Source organism: Eurosta solidaginis, chromosome 1 (genome assembly GCF_040869045.1).
Source record: "Eurosta solidaginis isolate ZX-2024a chromosome 1, ASM4086904v1, whole genome shotgun sequence".
Classification (NCBI taxonomy): Eukaryota; Metazoa; Arthropoda; class Insecta; order Diptera; family Tephritidae; genus Eurosta; species Eurosta solidaginis.
The window spans coordinates 306,486,499-306,509,536 of NC_090319.1; the positions used below are offsets into that span (position 1 = coordinate 306,486,499).

A 23,038-nucleotide genomic window follows, 5' to 3' on the forward strand; every position below is an offset into this window, starting at 1 on the left:
ATCTTTCCCGCCTTTGATAGGAAAGCTACACGAGCAGTTCTCCAAGAGTGCGGTACATGATTCAGTCTTATGCACCCATCTAATATTATTTTAAGCCATTCCACGACCGCCCTACTTGAAACTTGTAGCATGGCCGAGAATATACCATCTGGGCCCGGCGATTTAAACTTAGAAAACGTTTTCACTGCCCACTCGATCTTCGTATCGGTCATCAAGCTCGGCACTACACGCTCCGTGATCGAAGTGTGAGTGCTGTCTGCTGGCTCTTCTAAACCATCTCCCGATGGGAAATATGTATCGAGAAGATTATCACTATTACGTGACCATTCCCCGTTCTCTTTCTTTATTAGTCCCTGGACTATATTTCCCCTTGCTAGAACTTTTCTCAACCGAGCTGTTTCGCTGGAGCACTCTATGTCCGTACAGAAACTTTTCCATGAGATTCTCTTCGCGCTGGAAATTTCACGCTTGTAGATCCTCAGTAGATCCCTGTACTCGTCCCGACTCGCTTCGCTTTCCGCGGTCTTTGCTAGCTTAAACATTTCTTTTACCTATCTTCTTAAAAGACTCAGCTAATGGCTCCACCATGGCGGCTTTGCTTTTCTCTGAATCTTCTTAGAGGGCAAGCTTTGTTATACGCAGTCATAAGCGTCCTTGTTAGGAATTCATTAGACTCCTCCAGTTCTTCCACATTGGCAACCTCCTTGGGTTGTCCCAGTTTCGTTCGCTATTTAAAATTAACGAAATCGGACTATAACCACGCCTACTTTTTCGATATCGAAAATTTCGAAAAACCGAAAAAGTGCGATAATTCATTACCAAAGACGGCTAAAGCGGTGAAACTTGGCAGGTGGGTTGACCTTATGAAGCAAAATAGAAAATTAGTAAAATTTTTGACAATGGGCGTGGCACCGCCTACTTTTAAAAGAAGGTAATTTAAAAGTTTTGCAAGCTGTAATTTGGCATTCGTTGAAGATATCATAATGAAATTTGGCAGGAACGTTACTCCTATTACAATATGTGTGACAATTAAAAATTAGCAAAATCGGATGACGAACACATCCACTTAAAAAAATAAAATTTTAAAAGTCAAATTTTAACAAAAAATTGAATACAGCCACCGTGGTGTGATGGTAGCGTGCTCCGCCTACCACACCGTATGCCCTGGGTTCACACCCCGAGCAAAGCAACATCAAAATTTTAGAAATAAGGTTTTTCAATTAGATGAAAATTTTTCTAAGCGGGGTCAGCCCTCGGCAGTGTTTGGCAAGCACTCCGGGTGCATTTATGCCATGAAAAGCTCTCAGTGAAAACTCATCTGCCTGACAGATGCCGTTCGGAGTCGGCATAAAATCATGTAGGTCCCGTCCGGCCAATTTGTAGGGAAAACCAAGAGGAGCACGACGCAAATCGGAAGAGAAGCTCGGCCTTAGATCTCTTCGGAGGTTATCGCGCCTTACATTTTTTTTTATATAAGTAAATTATGTTAACATTCAACTCCAGCAATGATATGGTGCAACAAAATACAAAAATAAAAGAAAATTTCAAAATGGGCATGGCTCCGCCCATCCTTGTGAAATTTGGGAGGGGCATGGATTCTATGACGATAACTGTTTTCTGTGAATATGGGCGAAATCGGTTAAAGCCACGCCCAGTTTTTACACATAGTCGACCGTCTGTCCTTCCGCTCGGCCGTTAACACGATAACTTGAGCAAAAATCGATATATCTTTACTAAACTTAGTTCACCTGCATACCTGAACTCACTTTATCTTGGTATAAAAAATGGCCGAAATCCAACTATGACCACGCCTACTTTTTCGATATTGAAAATTACGAAAAATGAAAAAAAGCCATAATTCTATACCAAATATGAAAAAAGGGATGAAACATGGTAATTTGATTGGTTTATTGACGCAAAATATAACTTTAGAAAAACTTTGTAAAATGGGTGTGACACCTACAATATTAAGTAGAAGAAAATGAAAAAGTTCTGCAGGGCGAGATCAAAAGCCCTTGCAATTTTGGCAAGAATACTGTTCGTGGTATTACATATAACAATTAATTAGCGGTACCCCACAGATGATGTTCTGGGTCACCCTGGTCCACCTTTATGGCGATATCTCGAAAAGGCGTCCCCCTATAGAACTAAGGCCCACTCCCTTTTAAAATACTCATTAACACCTTTCATTTGATAACCATATCGCACAAACACATTCCAGGGTTACCCTAGGTTTATTTTCCTACATGGTGATTTTGCCTTATTTTGTCTCAATAGCTCTCAGCTGAGTATGAAATCTTCGGTTACACCCGAACTTAGCCTTCCTTGCTTGCTGCATTTGCTGATGGCGTTTAGCGCTGTAGAGGTGCTATGTTATTGTCGAAAACCATGCAGGTCGTATGTTTTCGGTGAAATAAACTAGCAGGACGGTTTCAAGTGTCTCCTGGCGATAAGAGATATTGAACGGTATGATAGCTGGAGGCGAACGATGCTATAGAGGAGTCTCCCAGACTTGAAAGTCCTTCTTAGAGGTTGAACACGAACTGCGCACGTGGCCAATTGAGACCCACGTTCAGGGTTGGCTTTCCGTAATTTGATAGTGAGTGAGCAAGCTCATATGTATGAAATTATCGCTTTTTCCCCAACACAAAATGTTGACACGTCATATCGAGATTTCGCCAGTACTGTTTGATAGCAAATTAGCTGCCGAACTGCCTATTCGTAAACTAAAATACCTTACCTTAATTGTTTTATCTCAAGAAAATACAACACAATCAATTTTTTTCTCAGAAAATTAAAATACATTTTTTTTTATATTTCTATATATTTTTTTATTATATGTATCTATTAAAAATAAATATATATATCTACATAGATAGAGTGTTTTGCTCAATTGACTTCCTTGACAATTATTAATATATCATTGCAATACATACACACAAACAATAAGTTAAATAGCAATTTAGTAAATTTTTTTTATTATTAATTTATGGTTTTAAATCTAGTTGTTGTTGTTGTTTTTTTTTTTTTAATTTAAATATCATACACTGGCACACAGTCATACATTTTTTTGCTGAAGCATAAAGTAGTTATTAAGTTACATAATTAAATACAATAATAATTAGTTAATTATAATAATTAAATACAATAATTAAAAGATTTCCTACTTATAAACTAACAAAATCAATAACTAATCATAAGCAATCATAATCAACAAAATATTTTAATAAAACACTTACATAAGTCCTTTACATACATGAATATTAACAACATTTGTATGCCCCCTGTACATAGGGTGCAGCATTCACATATTATTTGACTGGGGCGGAACGATCTGAAACAAGAAACACATACAAGGTGTAGAATTTTGTGCCACAAAACTGCTTCAAGATCAAATTTTTATTGCTCTCCCGTTAATTCCTCGGCCTTTTTATATTTCAAACATTTTACAAAAAAAGATAAATAAATAAATAGTAGAAATCTAACTTTTACACTAAAGTAAAAATTTTGCCCCGTAATCATAATCGCCAGTGGCGTAGTAGCGGGAAGGGGAGGTTTGGGGACAAACCCCCTCCGAAATATTAGTAGTTTCGTAAAAGTTGATTTGATATACATTTACATTTCAACGGAATCGATAAATTTTTTGCTCCATCGTCGAAACAATAATTTTCATCGGCAGACAAGAAACAGCTTCAAGAGGACATCGTGACTCTGGTCCTATATCCCTCGAGACTCCTCCCCATAATGATGGTAACTTCAGCTCTTTATTAAGATTTCGGATGAATGCTGGCGACCAAACATTGAAGCAACATTTACTTCAAACTGCTATATTGAAAAATCGCGTCACATCTTACACGAGTCCACAGATTCAGAATGAACTCATCGAAATTTTCGGGCACATAATTCTTGAAAAGATTGTTGCAAAATCAATGCAAGCGAGTGCTGCTATATACTCGCAGATGGGACAACCGACATTAGTGGCGTGGAACATTACTCACTAAGTTTCCGTTATACTGAAAACTGCAGATGGTATAATTTTGACAGAAGATTTTCTGCAATTCATCCCGATCGAAGATTGCACTGGTAGAGGACTTGCTTCGTCATTGATAAACATTTCAAAGAAGCTGAAGATCAACTTGGAGTTTTTGGTTTCTCAAGGATACGACGGTGCTGCTGCAGTGATGGAGAAGTATCCATCTGCACTTTATGTACATTGCGCAAGCAATTCCTTGAATTTGGCGGTTGGTGAAGCGTGCTCCATTTCTCTGTTGGGTCCATAAAGCAGATAATTTCTTTCTTCAGACTTTAGTAAAACGCGAAGCTTTTCTCAAGGATGCCATCGAAACTTTGAATTATCCAACAAAGAAAGAACGTTTGAAGCGATTGTGTGAAACAAAATGGACGGAAAGATGCTGTGATCTGCTTCAAAGAAATGTTTGCTACTATTTATTTCAGTTTAGAAAAAATGTATGACTGTATAAACGCTGAAAGTTCTAGAAATTCTTTCAGTTATCTACACACTTTGAGGACAGGAGGATTCATTGTGGCAATGGTTGTTATTAACGAAATTTTTTCTTTGAAAAGTGTTGCTCTTTCTGCAGCAGTTTCAGTGGCTGATGATCTGGCTGTTTTGTTGAAAGAAATGAGGGAATAGGCTAAGTCAAAGTTCAAAGAAATGTTTCTTGATGCTAAACAATTAGCTGAATCCATCGGAGAGGAGATTGAAGTTCCTAGGATGGTGAGTCGTCAAAAAAATCGAAAAAACTACGAAAACATCTCATCAGAAGAATATATCGCAAATTAATATTCATCCCTTTCATCGATCACTTCATATCTTCAGTGTCTAATAGATTCATCAAGCATCAAAACACATTGTCCACTATTGAAAATGTTATTCCCGATTAATTGGTCAGAAAAGTAGTAAAAACACGTTTCTGAAACTGTCGAAATAATAATACACTTACTGGAACAGCGGTATCTATGGTGAAAAATGAAGTCCTACTATCGAGACAACGTTGGGTTGGAGCAGAAGATCGCCCAAATACATTCATCGGCGCATTAAATGTTTGTAATGAAGAATTTTTTCCACACGTTTTCAAGTTTTGGAAGATTGGAGCCACGTTAGTTGTAACCATTGCTTGCAGTGAACGAAGTTTTTTAACATTGAGGCGTTTGAAAAATTGGATATGGAATTCAACTGGAGAAGATGGGCTGAATGGACTTGCCCTATTAATTATCAATAGCCATATTGATATCAACAGTGGAAGAAGTCATTGACCGATTCGCTCAAAAACAGAGGAAAATCAATTTGTAATTTTGCTTTTACTATTAATTATTACAACAACATTTTCAATAAATGGATAACTGAATAAATACAATACTATTTCCTCCCATTAACATTATTGCATACAATTAGAACTTATCATCACTTAACAAAATTTGAATTTTAAATAAAATAATATAACGATTAATTATTGTTAGCAATCTTTCCGCCCCAAATAGCTGTCGCACTGTGTTATTTGTCATGCATTTTTTATACAACTAAATTTTAAAATTTTTTAAATAATTTTAATTTAAGTGGTGATGTTTCGTTTCACCTAAAATACTTTGTACACTTCGTCGCAGCGCACAGTGGTGAATGAGTGCATAAAAAGTATTGCAGCGAATGGTAAAACTGTTATACATATTATCTACTAGTGATATTAAGTAATGTTAATTTGAATTACTGCAATTCTATTGTTTCAAATACTTTTGATGTCATCCTACCAATGATTTACGAATTATGGATTTCACTCAAAGTTGTAGATCCTCTTGTTCTTTCGAAAACCACATTTTCTGTGTTTTTTTTTACAATTTGTTTCGTTTTGATAAATGTACATGTATTTTTAAAATTTTATAAAATACTTTGTTTCAAATATGGTTGTTTCTTTTTTATAGCAAAACATAGATTTTTTTGAAAAGTCTCCGCAACGGTAAATTTTAAAATTTTTAAGCTTTGAAAAAAAAAATGTTGGCTAATTTTGCAATTTATAAAATAACAGTATATTAAAAACATGACCCATATACAGGGACGGAAAATAATAATTTTTTTTTCGGAGTCGAAAAAGTCCGGGTCAAAAAATGAGTTCTCAATATCATGTCGAATCATGCATCCTTTTTATATTTCGAACTTTTTCCATAAAAGTCCATATATAAAAGTAAATCTGTATTTTTATTTTTTTGAGTCCGATAGAACTAGTTAAACTCGGACTTTTAAAAATAAAAGTTAAATAAAAATTAAAAAAAATTTGTTATTTCGGATAAGCCGTTTCTTTGTTATCAAGCCGCACTTTTATTTTGGCCTTAAAAAATAAAAGTCCGGATTTAACTTTTATTTCCGGACTTTTATTTTTAAATATTATAAAAGGAATAATAGTTTCCGTTCCTGCCATATCTATTAAAAACAATTCTGAAATTTTGAAACATACGCACACATTTAGGATGTGTTTAAAGTAAATATTTGAAATTTGAAAACTCACTTAAGCCCGGATTTTCGTGCGCTTGTCAGTACTAAATTAACCACGGTGCACCGCGACGAAATATGCTTAAAAACATCGGGCGTGTATGCGATTATAATGGTGATGCCACTATTATTTACTAAATATATTTCGAATCGTTTCATTCACATAACAAATCATTGGTAAATCCACTGTTGTGGCAACACAGCATCTTTGATTGCGTATAAAAATTGCGCATACCAATGAATTCCCTCTATGTGGGGCGTCGCTGTCGTTACTGTCGTCGTTGTATTTGTTGTGGTCGCATTCGATGCGAGTATAGCGTTTCTTTCCACATGTACTACTTTCGCCACAGTTGAGTCCACCTCATTGGACTCATCACCGCTGCTGCTACAACTGCCAGGTAACCACGATCGAATAGTCGCTATTAGACGCATTGGCGCTAAGCCCCAATGCGCTATTTTTTGACTATTCACCACTGCATAACATGAAGCTGTCACTGAATTCACCACAATTGTGCCTTCACGTGTTAGGGGTGCTATCACACCCGATTTTCGCACCACCTCCAAACGCAACACTCGCCTTGGACTTAAACGTCCATAATGATCGTACACAAACACATAATCATCAACTTGTACACGAGCGGCAAACATATATTCCGTTTGTCTTTCGATCGCATTGGGATGCCAAATTAATACCAAATGTGCTGGTGTTAGTGTGAGTGTAGCATCACTGTCTTCTGTATTAATTTGCACAAAATTTTCCGTTTGATCTAAATTACGATCCATAAAAAGTATAACTTCACTGTAAACGGGTTGACCTGTTGAACTCATGGCCAGCACACGATCGCCTATTTTGACGTCGCGTATATATTTTCGTTGTCCATTTGAGAGGAGTACGCTGCTGTCGGCAGCAAAACAACCGCTTACGTGTGGTATATGTTTGGAGTCTGCAAAGAGAAGAGTGAAAGAAAAAGAAAATATAAGTACAAAAAAATTTACATAAAAGAGATCTTGTTATTAAATATTTAATTCTGCGTGAAAAATTTGGAATTTGGTAAAAGTAAAAAAAAAACAGTTTTAGTTCGTACATAAATATTTTCTAATCTCAGCTGAATGTTGAAATGCAATAAAGCACGAGTCAGCTCGCACATATTTTCTAATCTCAGCTAAGCGCTCGGGCTTATTGTATTGCCTTCATAAGCCGATCGTGTTGTGGTTGCAAAGGATCGTAAAGCAATAGAAAAATTGGTTAAACATTGCAAGAACGAAATCCAGTTTTGAAGAGAGATGAGGCAAGTCGAGATTAATGTTGCATATACAGAGCCCCACGGCTGAACAACAGCTAGACAACTGCGTATAAAGTGATTTGCTCCTTCTATCATATAGCTAACACATGTTGTGCGCAGTAACGAGAACCTGGAGTCAAGAACCCCCAGCGGGTTAGGGGGTCAGCATATACACGCGGTAGGCATGCCTGTCGTAAGAGGCGACTAAAATACCAGATTCAAGGGCCAATGTAGCGCAACCCTTCAGGTTGCCAGCGCAATATATAGCTTCTCCAAACCCAATTGTCAACCTCACCTATCCGTGATGAATCCTGTTTCACTAACAGGCCAGGCTCTGGCGACCCCAAGCTCCTAATGGAACTTAGGGGTGAGGAGGGAGGGATTGCCTGAAGGTTTAATGTGGCCACATAAATCGTTCCCGAGATGGTCGGTCTACCACCTTAATGGTGATGTGTTACCGGAGCGTACCGGATCTGTATCCGGCAAAGGACCATCACATCGATAACACTCCCCAAAGCCTTCGGGGAGCAACCTTATCGTTACAACAACAACAACGAAGACCTCTATATGTTACAAGAGGGGGCGTCAGCACACGTCTTGCTTAGCTCACTTGAGGCCCACATGCCCACAAGCAGAAGGCAAGTGGATAGCGGAACGTTCATTTCGAAAGTAAATGCTCGAATTTTCATCAAAGAGTAGTTCGTGGCGGATATTTTCGCCTGATTATCTAAGTAAATATTAAGTTATCTACCAGTTAAAGCGGCGAATAGTATTCGACTTTAATAGCTGCGACCTCCGCTTGGAAGGCGCTACAGTTAAATCATGTTAAAACTATAAAGTTATGCGCAATCATGTTTCGCCGGTGTGACTGTGGCGACTCTGTGTTCCTTACAGAACGTCTGATTCATTTATCGGGTATGTAAAGGAAACGCTCTATTTGCAGATGAATGGCTTATATAAATAGTTGCGTTGGAATGTCGGTTTGCGTAAGTTTATCTCCACTAAGTGGAAGATCATTTTATCTCAGCTGCAGATTTGAAAGCCACGTACCTAAACAAAAGGTTGAAGAACGCGGAATATTTTTGAAGAACACACAATCTAAGATTTATTTTGAAGGTCCTATAGGGGAGCACTTTTTTATTATCGAAAACAACCTATCTCAACATAAGTGAAATATATTTTGGGCTGAGATGGGGCGTTCGAAAGTACCAGTCACAATTGAGTGACCGCCCACTGAGCAGACGTTCTGAAGCGATAGTTTTTATCAGACGACGATTCCACACTCGTGGATCAGTTTGGATTGGTAAGAGTTTAACCTATTTTACTGCCGAATCTTAGTTCTGTCAGTGTCGCTTAACTCACGAAAGAGCTATCAGTCCTTTGCACCAATGTGTTGGAGTTGGCTATTTACTATCTTGTCTACTAAGTGTTTGTCTTGTGAAGTTCTCTCAATCGTCTAGAAGGGGATAGTGATACTGTGGTATAGTTTTTTTGAGAGGCTATGTATGTCTATGCGTGTGTATGATGTTAATAGCCCTGCCCGTACTATGAATGAACTACCGAAAGCCATTCTTATGCGAGATAAGGCGTAATTGTAATGTGTAATTTGGATGTGTGACATACATAAGTTGAACGACCAAAAAGCCAATTGACATTATGACCACTTCAAATGATCATAAGGTCAATCGACATTATGACCTTTCTTAAACTGACTTTGTGGCCATTTATGAGAGAAGACCATAACCATATTCGGCAATTTCAGATCAGCAGAAAGACAAAGAACTTCCGCAGGCTGTGTAAGAAGTTAAGTTGAATATACTCTTCTCATTTCGACGGAATCCTCACCGACCCAGTTTTTAAACCAATTTTGTACTACAATGAAACTAGAAATAGAAAGGTAAAGAACCAGAAGTAGGAATTATAAATCCCGCGATTCTTTATTCAAAATTTTAACTTTTTTTAAGTTATTCTTATTTTGACTAAAATGAGCCCGAAATAGTGAAGAAGAAGCACCGAAGGCTAAATTAACTTTTAGTTGAATAAGTTTATGTATTTATGAGCCTGACCCATGCGCATCTTGCGCAACCATTGTAAAAGTCTCTTATCAAATATCAACAGAAATCAGCATTGCCATCTATCGTACAATAGCAACAGCCGGTAATGCAGTGCAAATATTCACAATAGTGCCATAGTACAAATGGATTTCTTTGTGTGCTCACAATCGTTTATTTTTAACAAATTATTTTAATAAAATATAGCTAAACAAAAGCACTACGACCAAAATTGCCCAAAGCTCGCTATTAGCCCGAATCTCCATCGTTACAACCAAAACTTTTTTTATAGGTTGGGATTCCAAATAAGAGCGAAAAAGGTACCCTTACATAAAAAAAGGCAATTAGAAATAATATATATGATCACAAAGCCCCTCATATAGGAAAAAGAGCACCGTGTCCGAAATTTTTGAATAAATTATTTTTTTCATTCGACTGAACAAAGAACAATAACGAAAACAATTAATCATAGATTTAGTTCGACAATTGTTGAAATTGTAATATGTGGAGGTGCGAACATAAATAGTTGACCTTATGGTCACTTGAGGAAAAAAGAGTTGATTTTGTGACCATTACGGAAAGCGGGTTGATTATGGCCTTCAATATCATTCACATGGCAACCATTTCAAATTTGAAGTTGTGACCATTTGACGTTGTGGCTGTTGACCTTATGTCAGCCCTCCTATTTTTGATATGCCTCCTAAATGATCGATATTATATTATTAGGCCTTAATTGTTTTAGGTCTATAAGACGATGACGCTTTGCATGACGTAGGGCTTTAAATCTTTATTTAGATCCCCAAACTATGGTAGTTATTTTTATCAGTATCCACTATTGGAATCAGAGACTAAATCGGTCTGAAGATCCGATGTTACGGAGTCGTAGTCGAAGCTCCGTATCTAGCTGAATACCTAGATATACAATAAAAGACAGAAAACCTATTATGTATTTATGTATGTACATACATTTGATATCTAAAAATATATACAAACATTAATACATACATTGTGTTGAGCCTTAGGTCTTGGTATATTACATATATAAGTATGTATGGATGTATATGGTAAATGTGCTGAGGTGTGTATGTATTGCTGAGAATGTTGCAGCATACAATGGCTTGAAAGGTCATAAATTAATAAGCCATTAAAATGCCTGAAATTATCTTTCCTCACTGTCTGCTGTATGTGTGTTTGTTGGTTGTTATAGACTGGATGGACCAATGGACCAAGTATTTGGCATTTTATCTTTTTACTGTTGGTAAGACTAAACTGATAAATTATTACAAAACAGAAAACAACAATTTCAACCGCGAAGAAGATAAATGCACATACACGAAAAGCATTCCAGCCACAAAGGAAAGTCATAACAAGAAACGAATACACATTAGGGTGATACAGAAAATTTGACGATTAAAGATTTTATGCATATAAATTTTGGTCACGACTGATGTCGGCCGAGGTGTGGAGGGCATAGTAGTTAAAATTAACATTAATAAAGATAATTTCCTGAATTATACCTCCGCGGAGGTTACGACTGAGCCTCTCCTCCAATTTGCGTTTTAAGGTTCACCCTAATTCAAATGTTTCTATGTACAGATATTTGCGTGTCCGAAGGATCATTTAGACACCTACTTATAGGCACCTACATTTTTTATATGAGTTTTTTGTTTGTTTCATATTGTGTTAGTATTAGTTGATATTAATGATGTTGATGTTGCTGTGCCATCAAAGTTTGACTTGATTTGAACGATCGTCAACGCTGCCTAGCTGCATGGAAGATGGGCAGAGCGCGTGAACTTCAGGAAGAGCTTAGATATTGGAGGGAATAGATCTTCACGTCCTTTCTATTTCGTCGGCTGAGTGGAAGATAAAAGGCCAAGGGCTTTAGTAGCTAGACTATGTTATGAGAACGACGGAAAACGCTCCCATGCCCTAACGGCAATCGTTTTTAAAAGGAGGGGAGGTCGGGAAATCGTCTGAGTGAGCAGGGAAAGGTGGAGGATGCCTTGAACACCTCGGGTCCAGTTGGCGTCAGTTATCACAAAAGAGATATAGCAGACGTAGCTCATTAGACAACAGCCAAAATCACCTAGTCGAGGGTCTGGCTACCTCTATCTTCTCATGGAAGTAAAGGTGCAGGAAACGGGTTGGCCTAAGAGGCTAACTGTGTTCAAAGTAAATGGTTGTCGAGATGGTGAGGCTAGAGCTTTAATAGTAATTGTTAACGGTACGTATCGGATCTATATCCGAGATATCGATAACATTTCCGAAAATTTTCGGAAGTTTTATTTTTTATCGCTATAACAGCAGCGGTTTCTTTGCATGGTATATCGAAAATTTCCCGAGTACAAATCTAGGGTTTTTCCAAAGCAGTAACATTTTGCCCAATTTCTTACCTAAAACCGCTTGGCAACCTGTGTGCGATTTGTCTTTGATATGTTTGTTTCAGTTTAGTTAACAAAACAAGCATAAGGGAAGTATAGGTGTGCAGGGGAGGGGATAAGGATAAGGACGGATACGGATAAGGATATGGATAAAGATAAGGATAAGGACAAGGATATGGCTAAGGATAAGGAGAAAGATAATGATAATGATAAGGATTGGGATAAGGATAAGGATATGGATAAAGATAAAGATATGGATTAGGATAAGGATAAGAATAAGGCTAAGGATAAGAATTAGGATAAAGATAATGTAAATGATAAGGATCATGACAAAGACAAGGACAAGTATAAGGATAAAGATCAGGATTAAGATAAGGATAAGGATAAGTATAAGGACATGGATAAGATAATGATAATGATAAGGATAAGTATAAGAATAAGGATAAGGATAAGAATAGGATAAGGATAAGTATAAGTATAAGTATAAGTATAAGTATAAGTATAAGTGTAAGTATAAGTATAAGTATAAGTATAAGTATAAGTATAAGTATAAGTATAAGTATAAGTATAAGTATAAGTATAAGTATAAGTATAAGTATAAGTATAAGTATAAGTATAAGTATAAGTATAAGTATAAGTATAAGTATAAGTAAAAGTATAAGTATAAGTATAAGTATAAGTATAAGTATAAGTATAAGTATAAGTATAAGTATAAGTATAAGTATAAGTATAAGTATAAGTATAAGTATAAGTATAAGTATAAGGATAGGGATAAGGATAAAGGTAAGGATTGGGATAAGAATAATGATACGGATATGGATAAGGATAAGGATAAAGATATAGATTAGGATAAGGATATAGCTAAGGATAATAATTAGGATAAATATAATGATAATGATAAGAGGATAAGTATAAAGATATGGATAAGTATAGAGATAAGGATTAGGATAAGGATAGTTTTAAATATAAAGGCGAAGGTCAAGATAAAAAAGAAAAAGAGAGTAAAAGGAGGAAGAAGGTGAAGGAAAAATGAATCAGAAGGAAGAAAATGGAAAAGAATAGGAGAAGGATTTGAAAAAGGAAAGAAGAAGAGGTGGAGGAAGATAATGTTACCATCACAGGAAGAGCGGAGAAAAGAGAGAGAAAGACGAAAAAGAAAGCGAAGTCTTACTAGAGCTTTTTTAAAGACTAAACGGAGAAATCACATTCAGTACCAGGGCGTATGTTATAAATAACTCCACCCTCTTCTTAAATACAATACTAGAAGTTGACTAGTACCCTGCTTAATTTCTGTCTAGATATCTGAAAATTCTACCGCTTCCTGATACCGCGGGCTTTATAAATAGCGCATAATGCGCTTAACCGTTTTATTTCTAAATCTCAACTTCCTACATTTGCTGTTACTAACGAGACCTAATTTATAAGCATGCCACATCAGAGGGCAGCGCATGTTAGTGCTCCAATAGTGACCTTAAAATTCTTATTCTTTAGAGATTGGACAAACTTTTTTATTTTTTGCTCACTACTTTTCCAGCTCAACGGCGTTTTCGTTACCTGCTATCTCCGTATAACCGGGAACCATGGATGAACAATGGATGTGCTCTTCGGCATAAACTAATTCTCTCTAATGCTGGTTTGCACTCCGGGTCATTACTGCGTGAAGTCCTGCCTGGCTATCAATATACATATGTATATATTAAGCCGATTGTAGCTTAGGCACATATTCTTCAGATTTTCTGCTGCTTTCGTCACGGTTCCATATTCTTCTGCATCAGGCCTGGACAGGCTGCAAGTTATGCATATTTCTAAATCACTACAGCATACCGCAGTACATATCCCTTCCGCCAGTTTGCAACCTGAGATGTACACGTGTAACGTTTATTCTGCCATTTCCTTATCCCCACGCCAAGCGCCCTCTCTTTTATGGCTACAGAATCTCTTGCGAAGATCAGAAAATGAGGCACGTTGTATCTGTGTTCTAAATTATATGACGCTATATTACTACTTATAGCCATAAGGCCTGCATTGTTTAAACTTTGCTGAGGCCTTAGGAAAGAAAGAAATAGAAAAGGTAGTAGAAAGAGATAGATGAGATTGCCAAGAGAGGGAGGAAGCGAAGAAAAAGAATGAGAATGAAATGGAGCCGGCATTAGAAAAAAGAGAATGCGAAAAAAACCCACATGTTCACTGTCAGCTCAGTTCATCATTCATTCCAGCTCAGTCAATGTGTATCATATATCATTAATTACACTACCGTTCAGGATGTAATTGATTCTGCCTAATTCGTGTTTAACTACTGATCGTTATCCAATTAATTTAATTTGCTCAACACATTCACAGAATTCTGCTGAAAAGGAACACATGGATTGTATAAGCAAACCTCCTTGCGGCACGCCTACAAAATAAACTAAACCAAAAACGGTAAAAAGGTAAAAAGGCAAAGAAAGAAAAAACAATTGAAGGTAACTAAATGCAATATAAGGGTTTGTTTGTATATGTGTATGTATGTGTGGACTACAGATTCTCAGTGTCAGTTGCAGTACATTATCAGCAGCATCAATCTCTTCGTAATATGCTTAGCTGTGGCATATTATTTCAACGCAAGTGCTCTGCTCCTTATCTCACACTAATGCTTATTCCATAGTGTTGTAGTTGTTTTTGTTGTGTTGTTTTCTTTCTGATTGCATGTGGCTCATGTTGCATTTTGTACAGATTGCATATTCATAGCATATCCTTTTGTTTGTTGTAAAATGCTCTTAATATATCGGTATTTGATTACCCAAAGGCGAACATCAAAGTCGAGAGATATTTTAACTATAGCAATAACAACAAAAAGGATAATACATTACATGCTCACACTTAGCCAAATGGGTGAACACACGAACAAACGAACGGACGGCTGCACGGACATTGCTTAGACCACACATTGCACTTTTTCTCACTGTCGAATGTAGGCTCTCGGTTGCTCTGACGGCTGTTGAATGCTCAACTATGTATGTATATTAGGGTGGGTCGATTTATTAACCGATATCGCGCCATCGATTTTTCGCTAGGATTTGGGCTCAGGAAAAAAAGTTACACTACGCATACACAAAAAATAATTTTCGAGCCTGCGAAATTAAATTTGTTTGACTTTTTTCGACTTTGATTTTTAAGGTTTTTTCCATGACCTACTAAACAAATTTTTATTTGTTTGTAAAATTTCCATGTATACCTTGCCCGACCCAAAAATGTCCGCTAAAAACGTTCGCGATGACAGTTTTTTGAAAAAAAAAAAAAAACAAAAAAAAAAATACATTTTTAGCGGACATTTTTGGGTCGGACAGGATATACATATGAAAATTTTTTTAGTAGGTCATGAAAAAACCTTAAAAATTAAAGCAGAAAAAAAGTCAAAAAAATGAAATTTCGCAGGCTCGAAATTTATTTTTTTGGGTATGCGTAGTGGAACTTTTTTTCTTGAGCCCAAATCCTAGCGAAAAATCGATGGCGCGATATCGGGTAACTTTCTTCCATACAAATCGATCCACCCTAATGTATATGGATTTGTTCGTCACACCAAAAAAAAAAAGGCGCATAACCGCGGGAGTGAGAGAGTGTGCTGTGAAAATTATTTATTATACAAGAACATTGATACGGATGATCCTTTTGCCTTATTTTGTTGCTTTTTTTTCATATTTATCCTTGTTAAGGCATTTCATTTGTTTTTTTTTTTTTTTGGTTTTTTCCTGTCGGCTGTGATTGTCGGCTTTTTTTGTTTCTTTTGTTTGTTAGTAGACTCACGCAATTAGATTAATAAACCATAACAATAGAAACTAAATAAAAAAAGATCACCAATGACTTGCGATCAACTGAGCTTGTATGGGTTTCTGAAGATTCTTGTTATGTGTGTATGTGTATGTGTATACGACTATGACTTTTTAACTTTAACAAATTTGTTAGGCAGCCGGCAACAAGGACACTGCATGTTATATGCATAGATTTATTGGATACTTGTTTGTAGTGCTGTTAATAAGCAGCGGGAGGGGCCACTGCGGCAAGACTTTGATCTTGTCAAAAAGGTGGCATTTGTTAGTTGATGAAATAGCGGCAATTGCCAACATTGACATTTGAAGTCAAAATAATTTGACTTCTTGCGGTTGACCTAAAAAAATGTATAATTGCACAGGCATGACCACACATGAAGCTATAAAAAAAGAGCGCAGGTACCTTTCAAATCGAGCGCAAAAGATATTTTCTATATTTAAAAGTCTTTGGAAGCGATATGATAGGAGTTCTTAGCTAGGTAGTTGGAAGGGGCGACCGCTGTTCATAAGCAAACTGAGGTCAAATTATAAAGGCCTTTGTTGGTAACATAAAATTGCTTTATGTTATTTTAACGAACCAAACAGACAACCTACTGAACCTTACTGAATAAGATAGTAGATCCTCCATACCAATGATCAGGCTATCTAGAAAGGCTACATCTAAGCTATGCTATCTTATTCCAATGGAGTCGCACATCATTCCAAGGTAGTCAATGTTTTTATTTCATCTCATCGCCCGGAAAGGAATACGAAGCTTTTATGGATAAAATATATTCTATAAAAAAGTGTTCCACAAAATCCACACCGAAAAAACGGGATGTGTTCTTTCGAGAGAATTTCCAAAACCATTTTGCCTAAGTTGCCTAAGATTCATAAAAGCTGTGTTCATTTGCCACACTCCACAAGATTTCTTAGACGTGAAGTTGGTTTTATTGTAGTCTTAAGATAAAAAGATCCTATCACAAGGTATTGTCAGTAAAACACCAATCCACAGCTACCTTTATAGTTTTGGTCTCTGTTGTAACCACAAAAATACTCCTAAAAGGTTTATAAGATTGTTGCTGATGTGAGCAGTACTTTGCAAGATATTAATCTGGCACGCTATGGTACTAGCACCTTCTGGTACTAGTCCGACTGCATCGGGAATGACGTTTTAGCCCACCGAAACATTGGACCTGTGGATTTTAGTGTTTTCTTAGAACCGCGGAACGCTTCCTTATTAGTCAACACTTCAGTCAGGAAAACAAAAAAAGGTGATTTGATAACCGGAAAAACAGTGTTGGGAATGCACCCTAAGATAAGATCTGAATTTCAACACCATCCGTAGATATGTTTAATATCGTGAAGGGAATCTATTCTTCATTGATATTGATATTTTACCTTTACTTTTTAACTGTTTCCTTGTTTAATAAAAGATTCTTAGATATTAGCAGAGAGCATGTCCTCTTTATTATACTCTTTTGGCCTTGCAGTCTATACTCCGAATACCTTAATTGCAGGGCCTCGAGTGCAGTAGTCTTCTTCCGAGGCATATACAAGACCAAGAAAACCAGAATAACGTTCGGTACTTCGGTCGGAGTGGTTCGAAGATCTTTGGTTATCAATAAAAGATCCTTAGATATTAGCAGAGAGCATGTTCTCTTAAGTATACTCTTTCGGCTAGCAGTCTATACTCCGAATACCTTAATCGTAGGACCTCGAGTGCAGTAGTCTTCTTCCGAGTTATGTCCAAGACCAATATAACTAGAATAACGTTCTGTACTTCGGTCGGAGTTGTTCGAAGATCTTTGCTTATACCAATAGAAAGTACATGAAGTATACCGACCTCTTCCCAATGAAGTCTATATATTTGTTCAGTTTAAATATGTTTGGTGGTTACTTTTATGGTAAACATCTGTGTGGTGGACAAAGCTAGGATAGAGCTCAGCCCATCCAGAGTCGAGTAGACAGTATTTGATTTATAACTGAATATAAGTTAGTATGTTGGTAGAATTGAGTCGGACATATACAGCGCGTCGAGAAATTTTTCTAGTCGTGATAATAGGGTGACGAATATTATCGTCCCTAAGCCGATACCAAGCAGCCACTCGTATGTACGTAAACAAATCAATCATCATGTACGCACATACATACAAGGAAGCAGAGCGATATTTACAAACGCATGCCATCATCAGCCGAAGTAGTACTCACATATACATACGCATATGGCTACAAACTACAAATATACATGTATATACCTTAGCAGAAATGGGTGAACGAGGAAACCGAGAGAATAAAAGCAGAACAAGCTGAGGCATGGCTAACCAGTTTGATTTAAACACGCAATTAGTTGTGAAGTAAGAGTTATTGTGAAGTACTCTCAAAGTAGTCCAATGAAGACCATTTTGCATTACTGAATATTGGAATTATTTATTCGACAATTTAGCGATTCGAACGTTAGCAGAATGTTTGGAATAAGCGGAATTCCTTAAATTCGTTACAATATTAATGTAAGTTCGTGTTAGAGTTCAACACAGACTTTCGTAAAGAAAAGTTATATACAAAAACTTGCCGCGAGGCTAGATATTGAAACCCGAAATCTAGCCAACATAGCATCATTTTCTATTTGCCAAACTGTCTTCGGCCGCTCTTTTTATGTTGCATTACATATTTATCATATATTCATCACGTCTAACCATGTATTTTAAGACCCTTTCCAATACCGTGCAAATCTGCTAATATCGAACAAAAATAACATCGGCTCCACGCATCCCGATAACATGCGCCCATCTCTTTTACATGTAGGCTTATATATAGAAGTAAATAAATTTAACGATGCAATGCAGCGTGGAGTTTTTGTTGGTTGAACATTCAGCCATTCACTTTTCTCTTTTTACTTTATACCAACCAACCGGCTGGCCGACGGCCTCTTGTTGTTTGGTCCGGTTATTGTTTTGGCTTTGACTGCCTGGGTCTTCACACACACACACACTGAATCGCATACACGTTATGATTAAAACAGGCGCGGTTTTGATTGTCTGCTACGGATTCATTTCTTTTCTGCTATAATTATGGTTTTTGTTGTTGTTGTTGCTGTTGTTATACGTATTGTTGGCCATATTCCGGCTATATATTCGACACTTTAAGCACTTTTAAAAAATTAATTGTTAACGTGCTTTGGTTGGTTAGACTCGACTGTAGTGGCTATGAGAGCGTTGTGCTTATGCATGTGTTTGGGGCTGTGTTGGTCAAGCTCGTCGGGTTCATTTGTATGTATAGGCGGTTATCAGTGCTGTCTTCCTGTTCGCCAGACTAACATGCCTATTTTACATTGAAACTTACAGTTATTGCGTTGGCCGATTTATCGTTTCAATGTGTCAAATTCATATCTAAATAATTTGATGGGTAACCGGTGTTTTGCCGATGTGTATATGTAAAGACAGCTTCAGCTGTAGCATATACATATAACGGTTTCCGGATACGTTGTCTTAGACGTTGCAGGCCTAAACTGATATACCTCCACATTGAGTAAAAAATGGGCAGGTAGAGCTGTTGCTGCCATTTAGACGCGAGTAGAATTAATTCGAGACTTAGGTTGGTATAAGTTAAGAAGGCATGCATGAGCATTTCCCACACTTCCACCCGGAGATAGTTTTGTCTATTGTAAGGGCCCTAAGTGTTTACCGTGTGATGGCAGATGCTTCCAACCAGAGCACTTCCTGGTAGTCCTGTGCGGTCTCGCAATGATCCGGGTTGGTCCACTAGTCCGTTGCCTTACTTTATATTCCTCGATTTTCCTCAGGAGATAACCCAGCTGGGGTCGTACAAAGCTATCCGCCACGCTTTTAACTATTTATCTATTTTCCTGGCAATCTCATCTGCGAATTCATTTCCTTCAATATCGGCTTACCCGTGCCTTATGGATGTGAGCGAGGCTCGATACCTTCTCACGATATTCGATTTCATCACGTTAAATTCTAATGCTTTTAAAGAGGCCTGGCTGTCTGCTAAGATCGTTACATTGGTGTCTGGAACCGTTCTGTACTGGAGCAGTCTGGGTCACTTTGGCTTTGACCTCCACTTGAAAGACACTGCATGAGTCAGCTAGTCAGTATGATTAATTCATCTGCACATTATTTGAGTACGTTCCAGCTCCATTACCCTTTATGCGCTTTCAAGCCATCTATGTAAATTTTAATGCTCTTACCGCTGTCTAGGCCTACCTCTTTTGAATGATATTTTATGTTCTTCATCTTGAAGTCAAAAATCACCATAAAATGGTAGCTTCCGAACGTTAGGTCAGTTATGATCACTTCTAAACGTTCCCTCGCCATGTCATCTAACGGGCGCGTGCCCGTATTTGGTTGATTGATTCAAGGCTTGGAAGAGCAATAAACGTCAACGATGCCGGAGAATCGGGAGTCAATTCACGAGTTGGAGCTATGATTGACCAAATGTTAAACTGTTCACGATTACTTCCATGGATATATATCCACAGAAGCCTTGCTCCTGACACCGCAAACTGCCTATATTTTTAAAATATAAACGAAGGGTCTGAAAGAGAAATTCGGCCACGAAATCCCCGAAAATGGATTTCGGGTAAGTGAAAGGAGTAAGTGGAAACGCGGTTTTTGTGGGTACTCCTTCTGGAGGTACAGAATGTCGCTGTTAAAGTATCTATGTATTAGCAAGGCTTAAAAACTAGCTTCGACTTTCCAGATAATTCAGAGGCACTATGATTGCACTCGCGAAATTTCCTCCAAATTCACTTTTGGCACCATTTGATATGGCTTTTGAGACAAGAGAGAATGCGGCATAGCGATTCAGTGTCGCCATTTCTGTACCTAACTCAATAAGATTAATTTTACGATTACCATGAGCCTTTTCGGGTTGATTGCAATCATAATTTTTGTATAATCAGGGATTATAGTCAAAACATCGACTTTCGTAGTGGCATATTGCCTCATTGTGCTTAACTCATTAAGTTGAGTTTCAAAAAAGGCGCAAGCGATTTTTTGGATTGATTCTAATCATATTTTTTTATAATCAGTGATTGTAGTCAAAATCTACTATAGTGGTTTCGTGCTATAGTATCTCCAATTCATTTTCGTTGAGATTACTTTTACGAAAAAAGCAAACTATGTTTCGGATTAATTGTATGATTGTAGTCAAAACATGATTTTGCAATCAATTATAGTGAGCAACACATGATTATAATCACTGTTTAAAAAATTGTTGGAGATTTTAATTTTTGCAAGCAATATAGAAGCAATCACTTTATATTTTAATAAAAACAAAGTTGCATTATTATGTGTGGCAAATTAATGATTGCACAGTCAATTGCTTCAAACAACAAAGGAATGCACTCAGTTACTATAAAATATTTATAGATTTAAATTGCTTCAATCAGAATTAAAACAATTAAACTTGATAGCAAAATAGATTGCGACTTTATGAGTATCAAATCAATGATTGTACAAACAATTATGGTAAGCAGCCAATGATTGCAATCAATTACTAAAAAATGTTTCTAGTTTGTAATTTTGATAATAAACATAAAAACAACTACTTTTGATTGAATTCAATGTAGATTGATAAATTTGGTGTTTTGTGATTGTAAAAAAAATTAATCGTTATTAAAAACTATGTGAAAAAACTAATTAGAGACTATAGTGCGAAAAGTTGCCCATATATTCTGAAACGACCTATGTAGCGAAAATGTTCGTACTGCTAAAAAAAAATGACGCTTACTCTGATAGAAAAAGCTGGTAAAATCAACCGATATGCGGGTCAATTGAACTGATATCGAAACCATCACAGCACGCTAGCCGCCTAACTCTGCTCGGTTATTATTAATGTCAGCCTAAAAATACCAATAAAAACTGTAAAATAACATATTTCCGTCGACATTAGAATAACATTCGCTGTTGATATGATAGAGATTTATGTGGCACGATAGTCTTAAGAACAAAGTGCTGAGCGCTAATATCGACAGTTGTTCGCTGCTGGAATGACCATTGAAATGAGAATCTGTAGTTTTTACAGAATATTTTAGTAGGTCATGAAAAAAACCTTAAAAATTAAAGTCGAAAAAAAGTCAAAAAAATGAAATATTACAGGATCGAAAATAATTTTTTGGGTATGCGTAGTGGAACTTTTTTTCCTGAGCCCAAATCCTATCGAAAAATCGATGGCGCGATATCGGTTAACTTTCGTCCATAAAAATCGACCCACCCTAATGTACATATTTCAATTTTCTTAGTAACTTTTTGATGTTACGGTTTATGTACATAAATTAACATATATTAACAAATTGTTGTAACTATTTATGTAGGTAAATATCACATAAACAATCAAACCATATTTGTCGCTTTTATAAAATTAATTTTTCAAGTCATTGACATTGTGTGGTTTGTTATTAGTTGTAGTAATTTAGTAGGTACAACAACGCAGCAAGGCTTTCAAGCCAACAACAGTAATAACAACAGGAGATTATAACACAATAAAATATAAATAAAAATCACCGATAAATTGCCTTTGTTGGCATATCAATTTTTTCTCCTTATTGTCTACCACAAAACGCGTTTATTTCATTTCGAATAAGTTTGGGTTGTTTTCAGTTGTTTCTTGTACTCCGCAGACAAATTAACTAATTATGAGCTACCTTAAAAATAAGAAATATCATAAGACCAAATATAACTAGATATTCCATTCCAATATATAAAGGTTACGACGCTGTATACATTAGAGAGGTTCAATATAGACCATCTTTTCATATGTCATATTACTAGCAGACCAGGCAGACGTTTATCTGCCCTATCTTTGGTATACTTGAAGAAGTTTGTATCTCTTACTCTCCCCCTTTCCATTTTCTCTTCCTTTCGTTCGCTTCTCCCTCTCCCTAGCTTTTTCTCTGCGTCTCCTTCACCATCTTCCCAAGAGCAATTTAGTCCTGGCGCATTGTGGCAGTACTAATTTCCCTTCTTCGGCTATTCGTTAATCATGTAGCTCTCAATCAATTATCCTCCACCCT

The 23,038-nt window shown here is 36.8% G+C and overlaps 1 protein-coding gene across 1 annotated transcript in view; it reads right to left on the minus strand.

Annotated features, from left to right (window-relative positions):
- Positions 1-6,392: 6,392 nt before the first annotated feature.
- The window catches only part of hh (hedgehog signaling protein), a 103,828-nt gene continuing 87,182 nt past the window's right edge, over positions 6,393-23,038 (minus strand). The window contains exon 3 of the mRNA XM_067761424.1: positions 6,393-7,446. Within this exon, the coding sequence (XP_067617525.1) occupies positions 6,674-7,446 (773 nt within the window). The 3' untranslated portion in view covers positions 6,393-6,673. The remainder of the gene's footprint in view (positions 7,447-23,038) is intronic.